Raw genomic sequence first — 9,529 nt, 5'->3', positions numbered from 1 at the left:
AATGTGACTTTTAACTAAGATTCAGGAGAGCATGGGTCTAACTTAAGGTTTGGAAGAATGTGACTGTTACTTAGAGCTTGGCAGAGTTTAACTCTTGCACAGGGGTTAATAGAATGTGACCTTTACCTAGAGCTTATCAGAATGTGACTCATTCCTTCCATTTCGGAGAAAAATATAACTATAGAATTGCTCAGGGGTCACCTTCTTGAAGGTAAATGAGCTAACTGTGATATGACCACCGCGAGTATCAAAATCCAAATGTTGTCTTTTATATACCCATACTGTTGAGTCACAATGAGGGTCGACCAAAGGTAAGTAGAATTACAGGTTCTAGATAAAAGATGATACCTTTACTAGAATTAGAATTTTTTTTTAGTCAGAGAGCAGTGTTCTTTTGATTGGGTGAAGAACAAAAGTATACTGTTTGTCTGTAAAGGAGAAACCTTGTAAAATAGAGGCAAAATATTTTGTATAGATGCCTAAAAAATCACGGAAACAAACAAACTATATTAAGTAGACATAAAGATTTAGTTCGGATTTTTAGGAATGTGTTTGTTGTATGAAAAATAGTACATGAATCGGTCTTGCGGAAAAAAAATATATAATTCTATAAACATAATTATGTTAGATTTTAATAACGTATTTCCAATATATTGATAACTTTCAAATTAATTAATTATGGGTTTTCATTTCGTGTATTTTCCCACATATTTGTTATACAATGGACATCATTTTTCAAGCATAAACGACTGGCCAATAGACGACGTTAAAAAGAAGGAAGAGGATAGGGAAGACGATGCGAGATACCATGTCAGCCTTACTTGCGTTTTGGCTAAATAGACGCCCAACTACCACTGGGATAAACTTAATCCTGTTCTTATTCTTTTCTTGGCCATCTTTAGCGGTCTAATAAAAAAAATACATAAGAACAACATTGAACAGTACAGAAATTCAACATTTATCATGGTTAAAACAATATATGCGTGTTCTATCTCGAATCAAGTTAACAAGTTGCATATAAACATTATATATTATTATTATTAATTTCTTAAATAATTTATGGCTGTAGATATCGGAAGTTTTTACCAGCGAATTCCCAACACATCATAGTAATTTTCAGTATTTATCATATGGATAACGATAAACCGAAACTGATAAAAATAAAGTAAGAAATACAGAGTCGACATTCCTTAGGCAAAGCTCAGCTTTAAAGTAGACTAAATTACATTAATAGAATAAAACACCTGATGTTCAGTCCATGTGTTTTATAAAAAAATGTTTTTATAACTTATATTGTTGGAAACAATTTACGTTTTCCATGTTTGTTTTTATCTGCACTATGTCAGTTGTCGATACCTTGAGCCACTGGCGGATTGATATGTGATTATTAACAACCAACGTTTATTTATGATTGTAACTATAGTGATAAATAGCGAAGGTTTCTTTGACGTTATATTCCTATAACACGTTTGTCGGACTATCTTTATATACAATGTGACCATTAAATTATTATGAGTTTCTGAAACTGCCTCTATAGGGCAAATCATGTAACATATAGGTCAAAGGTTTTGCATACATGCATGAAGGATCTCTGGAGTAGCATTTCACAGGTTTTTGTACACGACATTGAAAGTGTCACTAAAGCCATTGTTTAACGTTGTTATGATCATTCTCAAGTATTGCATATATCCTGAAAATGGTATTAGATATTGCAGCCCATAGCATACCTCGAACAATCAACAAATCTTCGGAAATGTCCAACAAGAATGTGATAATTTGAACATATCCATGCTGTTGAAGTTCTGCTATGACAACAAAAGTATACAACAATTCATAATAACAATGACCAGCCAGTCGCTAAAAATAGCCCAAAATAAAAGAGTATACAACAATTCATAATAACAATGACCAGCCAGTCGTTAAAAATAGCCCAAAATAAAGGAGTATACAACAATTCATAATAACAATGACCAGCCAGTCGTTAAAAATAGCCCAAAATAAAGTGAGTTTTGAAATCGCACCATATGGGAATTATTGAGCAATCCAAAGAACTCTTCAGCTGGAGCTCATGAGTTTTCTTTGTCCAAGAGTAAACACTTATTCTGAAAAATCCAAGGAACTCTTCTACTGTAGCTCATGGTTTTACTTTGTCCAAGAGTAAACACTTATTGTGAAAATTCCAAGGAACTCTTCTACTGGAGCTCATGAGTTTTCTTTGTCCAAGAGTAAACACTTATTGTGAAAAATCCAAGGAACTCTTCTATTGTAGCTCATGAGTTTTCTTTGTCCAAGAGTAAACACTTATTGTGAAAAATCCAAGGAACTCTTCTACTGGAGCTCATGAGTTTTCTTTGTCCAAGAGTAAACACTTATTGTGAAAAATCCAAGAAACTCTTCTACTGTAGCTCATGAGTTTTATTTGTCCAATAGTATGCACTTATTGTGACAAATCCAAGAAATTCTTCTACTGGAGATCGTGGGTTTTCTTTGTCCAAGGGTATACACTTGTTTAAAAGTGAAATTGGATATTTCTATCCCTAATATGCGCCATAAGCAGTTTCTATCATGTATAACACTCACTACTAAATCTAATGTAAACGTTCTTCTGGATTTCTAATCAAGCACTTCAACTTCTTTACTTTGTATACAGTGCAGGAGAATATATGGATGGACAACCTTTGTGAAGTACTTCTAAAACAAGATTTACTAATATCTGTGGAACATAGGATGATCGACCATACTTCCTGTCTCTTGGAACTTTCTAACAAATCTTGTGTTTGTCCTGTGGTGGCATGTCAGGAGTCTTGCTCCATTACTATAGCCAGCTGGGTTATGCAACTTCACCATCATGATCAACTGTCAGTGATTGTACGTTCTATTACTGTATTAGCAACAGAATAACGGCTTTGCTTTTAATCATTTGCTCCGCCCTTTAATGTTATCGAAAACTACTTTTTTAATAGTATACATGGCAAGATAAATATATGGGTGTGTTGGGCTAAGGATTCTTCTACAGTAGGTGTCTGTGACTTGTTGGCGATAAATTCGACAATAAACAAACAGCACGCACTCCATGTGTTTTAAAATAATATGTATATTCGGAACAAATTAAACGTATGTACAAAAAATATTTACACTATGGGGATCATAGTTGTATCTTAAACACTATATAGTTCTCTTTTTCTTGTCAAAATTCCGTTTAGGCCAATTCAATTGCTTTAGAATTTAGTTGACAAGCCGAACTATTTTTCTTTATTTTTATCGCAATAGTATCCATGTATAATTCACTTACGATGTCGCTTGATTTACCGCAGTTGAATCCTGAACTTCCAATAATCGTTTGCTTTTTCGTACTTCCAATAATCATCTGCCTTTTGTCAAAGTCCGCACAGGCGGGTTCAATTAGTTTAGAACTCTCTTCGACAAAACAAATTATTCTCCTTATCTCTTTCAAACTGTTAATCTCACTCTAACATATCAACTGTTAGGGTGTTCACTCCCACGACAGTTGACTTTGCGTTTTTAGCTTTTCTCTAACCGAACTTCTCTTTCACATGACTTTACTTTCTGCTCGTCTGGTTGCAGCTATTTATACGTCTATCACTTAGGCCTTCTAGAAATCTTCATAACCTTGACATCAATGATTGCAAACATAACGTTCGCTAGCCTCGACATCAATGAATTATAAACACAAAATAAATAAATTAATAATACTACCTACACTAAACAATCTTTTATATCTGACATAGTGCCATTTCCGAAAAGCAGTGAAATGCTTTTCCCATTAACTCTGATATATTCTCACAAAATATTTTGCTTATATGTAACACGGTTCATTTTATAAAATCTTTGGAACACCCAAAATTTTCTAACATCCATTATATATAATGTTAAAAGTTAAAAGAGAATCATAGTCTCAAGCTTACCTCAGTGTCACCCAATTCTACTAAGTTAGCCTTTGCACCAGTGTGTTGTAGAACAAACTGGATGATAGCAGCAAGGAAGAAAACGAAGCAGACTCCGTTCCAAACGTCCGAGGCTTTAGTTTCAGGAGATTTTGGAATCATCTCGTCTGCGTGAATAGTGGAAATAACTCCCAAGAAAAGCAACACAGCCAAGTAGAAGGTACGGATACTAACTTTAGAATAGTGGATCCAAAACGACAACCGTGAAAGAACCACCATGAGTAAAGTGCTAAGATAAAGATGACAGAAGTAGGGCCCGAAGTTCCTCTTAAATTCAAATATAACTTTTATGCAACCATAAGTTCCTAAGAAAATCAAAACAACAAAAAACACTCACCATTTAACAAAAGCCTGTAAATTACACATTAAGCATAAAAATAAAGATAATTACACAAATTCCCAATCTTTCTTCATTCTCTTATCAAAATCACTTTTAATGTCAAATTATGATTCTAGATCGTTTTATTCAACAGACGAAAATAAGCAGTTCATAGAACAGAAATGATAATTTTATGACACTTAATTTTATAGCGTTTCATTAAAGAAAATAATGCCTAATAATAAATAATTCAGATTTTTCTATAACTTTTTATTGCTGTTAACTGATATCTAATATAAATCAAGACGTCTGTTTTTTACAAATGTAAATCGTAAAACATTCTTTTTTATTGTCTTGTTTCAAGTTAAGCACAAAGCTACACGATGGGCCATCTGTGCTCTGCCCACCACGGGTACAGAAACCCGGATCCTAGCGTTGTAAGTCCGCAGGCATACCGCTGTGCTACTGGGGGGCATTCTTTATTCCAATCGATTCATTAAAATATTACCATGAGTTCTCATTTTCGTACCTGTTTAACGACTACTGTTGGTTTTAAACTTTTCCTTACTGCCTCTTTTGAAAATAGATGTCTCTGAATAAGACTACACACAGAGTCGAATAGTAGATTAATTCTACTCCTTTTCTGATAATTTTTACTGAAGAAATTGTGTTGGTGTCGTGGAGCTATTGAGGTATTTTAATATTTACAAAAAAGTCTTAAGACTAAAACGTTATTTATTGAGATATTTTGGCTTTACATTTTAAAGTTCGTTTTTTTTTTAATTTTATACTTCATATCCTATTCGCATATTTTATGATCCTTTATTTTTAAATGCTGTTACTATATTGGATTTTTCTTTAAGCAGTGTTTGTAGTTTACAAAAATATCCGGCTGATGGATACGTTAAAGGCCTTTGATTTCTTTGTGCTGTATTCTGAAGGAAAGGACATATTTAAAATTAGAAAAGATAGTTTAACTGTGTGATTATTTTCTGGGGGATTTGCCCTTTCATTAGTAAAAGCTTGCACTTTATAAAAGTTTAGAAAGGAACTGATAATTTCCTAAAAAAATAAAGGGTGTGTTTAATTTTTACTTTTCTTATCATAAGGAATTGGATATGCAGGAACAGCTTTGAAGGCCCTTGTTTGTCTTTGTATTATGCTATGTTAAAAGTATTTATTTTAATCGTTTCTAAAATATTTTAAACCGAAAATTGTGCTGTTTTGATGACTTAATCGTCACTGTTTGCCAATACAAAGTTCTAAAATACTAACTATCAATAAGTTCACATCTCAACCTTCTTTCCTCAAGAGAAAATAAGAAGAGATCTCAAACTATCCCTATACCATAATCCTTTCATTTGTGTGAAATCGTCCCAGTATCCCTTCTCTGAATCCCTTTGCAGTAACTCAGTTTCCTTTCTAGGATAAGGAAACCAAAACTGAGCACATATCTTTCCATGTAAGACCTAATAGCGATTTGTATAGAAAAATAATTACCTCTTCTGACTTGTTGTTGATATGAATAAAAATATACCTTAAAATTCTGCTAGTTTCACTACTAGCAACAGAGCACTGCCCTGATGGCTTGAGTGACTTATCCATCATAATACCAAAACCTTTTTCTTTAGTCATGTTGCTAAATGGTTCATATCTATATTAAAAGTGTTAACCAAATTAATCATTTTGTACTGCTAAAATTAAGGGTCATTAGCCAAATATATATTCAACTTGTTAAATAACCCAAATAATTTTATAATACCTCAAATTCCAAAATAAAACTAGAAGTACAGTTTAATATCATCAACACTGATCCATGAGGAATGCCACTAATAATAAAGGACTCCATCAATAATAATTACCTTTCAGTTCAGTTAATTACTCTTAACTCAACCCTACATTAATATGGTTTTCTTGCATTATCTTTTTGTGGCACCTTAAAAATGTTTTTTGAAACTGATATAACACAAAAACAATAACAGATCGTTTAGTCTTGCACACCCACAATCGATAAAAAGAAAAGTAAATACAAATTAATGTTTATATATTTAATTTCCCAGTTTTCTTATTTGCCATCAAATAATTGATATCTAATTGATTAAGGAAAATTCCATTATTTTCAATAAAATTCTCAGAGAATAGAATATTGCTAACAATCCTTCAAAGTAGAAGAAAAGATCTAAAAACTCAAACATCTGAATTATAACTAAAACAAGATTTTAAGGTTATTTTTGAATGATAAACATAGTGCTCTGTAAACGAAACATTGTAGAGGACAAGGTTGTACTTAAATGAAACAGGACAAATAGCAGAAAGCTTGTTATATAAAACATAACTTTAGATAAGGTTCTAGTTAAATGACTCAAGAAAAATAGTAAGGTTCTTATGTAATGATGGCTTTAAATAAGGTTCTAGTTACATGAGTCAAGAAAAATAGTAAGGTTCTTATTTAATGATGACTTTAGATAAGGTTCTAGTTACATGAGTCAAGAAAAATAGTAAGGTTCTTATGTAATGATGGCTTTAAATAAGGTTCTAGTTAAATGAGTCAAGAAAAATAGTAAGGTTCTTATTTAATGATGGCTTTAAATAAGGTTCTAGTTAAATTATCAAGAAAAATAGTAAGGTTCTTATTTAATGATGCTTTAGATAAGGTTCTAGTTACATGAGTCAAGAAAAATAGTAAGGTTCTTATTTAATGATGGCTTTAAATAAGGTTCTAGTTAAATGAATCAAGAAAGATAGTAAGGTTCTTATTTAATGATGGCTTTAAATAAGGTTCTAGTTACATGAGTCAAGAAAAATAGTAAGGTTTTATTTAATTATGGCTTTAGATAAGGTTCTAGTTACATGGGTCAAGAAAAATAGTAAGGTTCTTATTTAATGATGGCTTTAAATAAGGTTCTAGTTACATGAGTCAAGAAAAATAGTAAGGTTCTTATTTAATGATGGCTTTAAATAATGTTCTAGTTACATGAATCAAGAAAAATAGTAATGTTCTTATTTAATGATGGCTTTAAATAAGATTCTAGTTAAATGAATCAAGAAAAATAGTAAAGTTCTTATTTAATGATGGCTTTAAATAAGGTTCTAGTTACGTGAATCAAGAAAAATAGTAAGGTTCTTATTTAATGATGGCTTTAAATAAGATTCTAGTTAAATGAATCAAGAAAAATAGTAAGGTTCTTATTTAATGATGGCTTTAAATAAGGTTCTAGTTAAATGAATCAAGAAAAATAGTAAGGTTTTTATTTAGATAAAGGGTTTGGTTAAAAAACCTTAAGTATCTGGTATCGAGATTAAAAGTCCAAAGTAACTAAATGGGTATAATTTAATTCAAAAATGAATGATTATAAAAAAACAATTAAACCAAAATAGTTTTCTGTTTATTTATCTTTATATATGTAGTAATATCATTTCGATTAGGTTTAACAGCTTATATTATAGCTCATTGTGAACCTTGAAATGAAATAAAAAACTATAAGAAGTAATGATTTGTGTATTCCTGCTTGTTTTTTGCGTCATATTCAAATCAGTTCTTATTATTAGAGAATTAAAGCTGAAGGATGCTTACCAGTACTCGTTTCTGCAATGCAGTATTCTTGTTTAGTTGACTTGAGAGTGAATCCACGGAAATCCATGTTTGGCCTCAAGGCCACAGGGTTTAAGTTGTTCCACTTTAGAGTGACTTTGTCAGTTGTTGATCCATCTGAAGTTATTTAAAAGATTAATAGAATCTTAGCACTGCCATTTTCTACATTATCGTCAGGATATTTCTGATATAGTTAATGTTAAATATTGTGTTTGTGTTATACCTTCTTCAATTTGTCCGATCGAATACGTTTAGCATTAATTTTGTTACTTCGTCTAATAGAATACGTTTAGTGTTGGTTTTGTTACTTAGCCTAATCGAATACGTTTAATATTGGTTTGTAACCTTATCTGTTTGAATACGTTTAATATTGGTTTTGTAACCTTATCTGTTTGAATACGTTTAATATTGGTTTGTAACCTTATCTGTTTGAATATGTTTAATATTGGTTTTGTAACCTTATCTGTTTAAATACGTTTAATACTGATATTAGTGTTGGTTTTATTCTCTGTTCAATTGAAAACGTTTAATACTAGTTTTTTTTTGTTTTTTTGTTTACATAGTCTGCTTGAATTCATTTAGTATTAGTTTTGTCAGCTAGTTTGCTTTAATATGTTTAGTACTGAATTTGTTACCTGGTCTACTTGAATACAGTAGCTTATACTTGTTTTTCTACAGGGTTGAGTACGTTATATATAAACGATTTTGAATACATAATCAGCAAGTCACGTAAAACCACAGCAGATATAAGATGACGGTGAAATGGCGTGTAATAGAACTAACTACATTTTGACATTGATTGGTGTTTCGTTGGCGGTGTGATACCATAAAAATTTATTGATTTTGGGAAGGAGTTTAATATCCCTTTTCCACGCAAAATATTCATACACTCAGTTCATAAAAATGTACATAGACGGAGAATTTAGAATATCCAAGAAGGGTAAATTTTTTGCAGTTAATTGAATTAGAAACCAAGGAATATGGATTATTTCATGGTGCCCGGACCTTCACGAAAGGGACCTGCAACAAGTCGTGCCATAGCCATGGTAAGCAAAGTGCGACGTCTTGTAACAAAGAATTCATAAACACAGAGGTCATAGGCAAAAGCTTTGCACGTGAATAAGGCAACAATACGCAACATATAATCAAGAAGGATCTCTGTTTGAAAAAGTAAGACAAATTATATGCCAATCTTTTTTCACGACATATTTGTTCAGCTGCTGCTTACCTCAAGCAACTAGAAAAGGAAATTAATGTTCATGCTATTGTATGCAAGATATTCTTCTGAAGTCGTCTAAGACCGTTAAACGATGGACTAGAAAAGCTTTCCGCCTCATACACAAGAAGGATAATGAAATGCTTTAAGAAGGAGTGGTTTGCCTAGGTCATGATAGATTTTTGACGGAGCTTTTTGTTATTGTCAAGATGATTGTTTATTTCTTGCTAAGCACAAACCTATGCTATGGGCTATCAGTGCTGTGCACACCACGGGTATTGAAACTCGGTTTCTAATGCTATAACTTCGCAGACTTAGCGCTGGAGACTTCAAATTGCACGATCATCAGATACAGCATGATCGAACATGGAAACACGGACTATAATGATATGGTGAGGCTCAAAATCGCTTTAATATAAGCACTCAAGCCTCTGAAG

The 9,529-nt window shown here is 32.0% G+C and overlaps 1 protein-coding gene across 1 annotated transcript in view; it reads right to left on the bottom strand.

Annotated features, from left to right (window-relative positions):
• Positions 1-354: 354 nt before the first annotated feature.
• LOC106475054 (glutamate-gated chloride channel-like) overlaps positions 355-9,529 on the bottom strand; it is a 16,476-nt gene continuing 7,301 nt past the window's right edge. The window contains exons 3-5 of the mRNA XM_022379273.1: positions 7,859-7,993; positions 3,927-4,270; positions 355-906 (exon numbers count right to left, since the gene is read on the bottom strand). Of these exons, the coding sequence (XP_022234981.1) occupies positions 736-906; positions 3,927-4,270; positions 7,859-7,993 (650 nt within the window). The 3' untranslated portion in view covers positions 355-735. The remainder of the gene's footprint in view (positions 907-3,926; positions 4,271-7,858; positions 7,994-9,529) is intronic.

The sequence above is a fragment of the Limulus polyphemus genome, unplaced genomic scaffold (genome assembly GCF_000517525.1).
Source record: "Limulus polyphemus unplaced genomic scaffold, Limulus_polyphemus-2.1.2 Scaffold8024, whole genome shotgun sequence".
In the NCBI taxonomy this organism is placed as follows: domain Eukaryota; kingdom Metazoa; phylum Arthropoda; class Merostomata; order Xiphosura; family Limulidae; genus Limulus; species Limulus polyphemus.
This window is presented reverse-complemented; position numbering and strand designations above follow the sequence as displayed.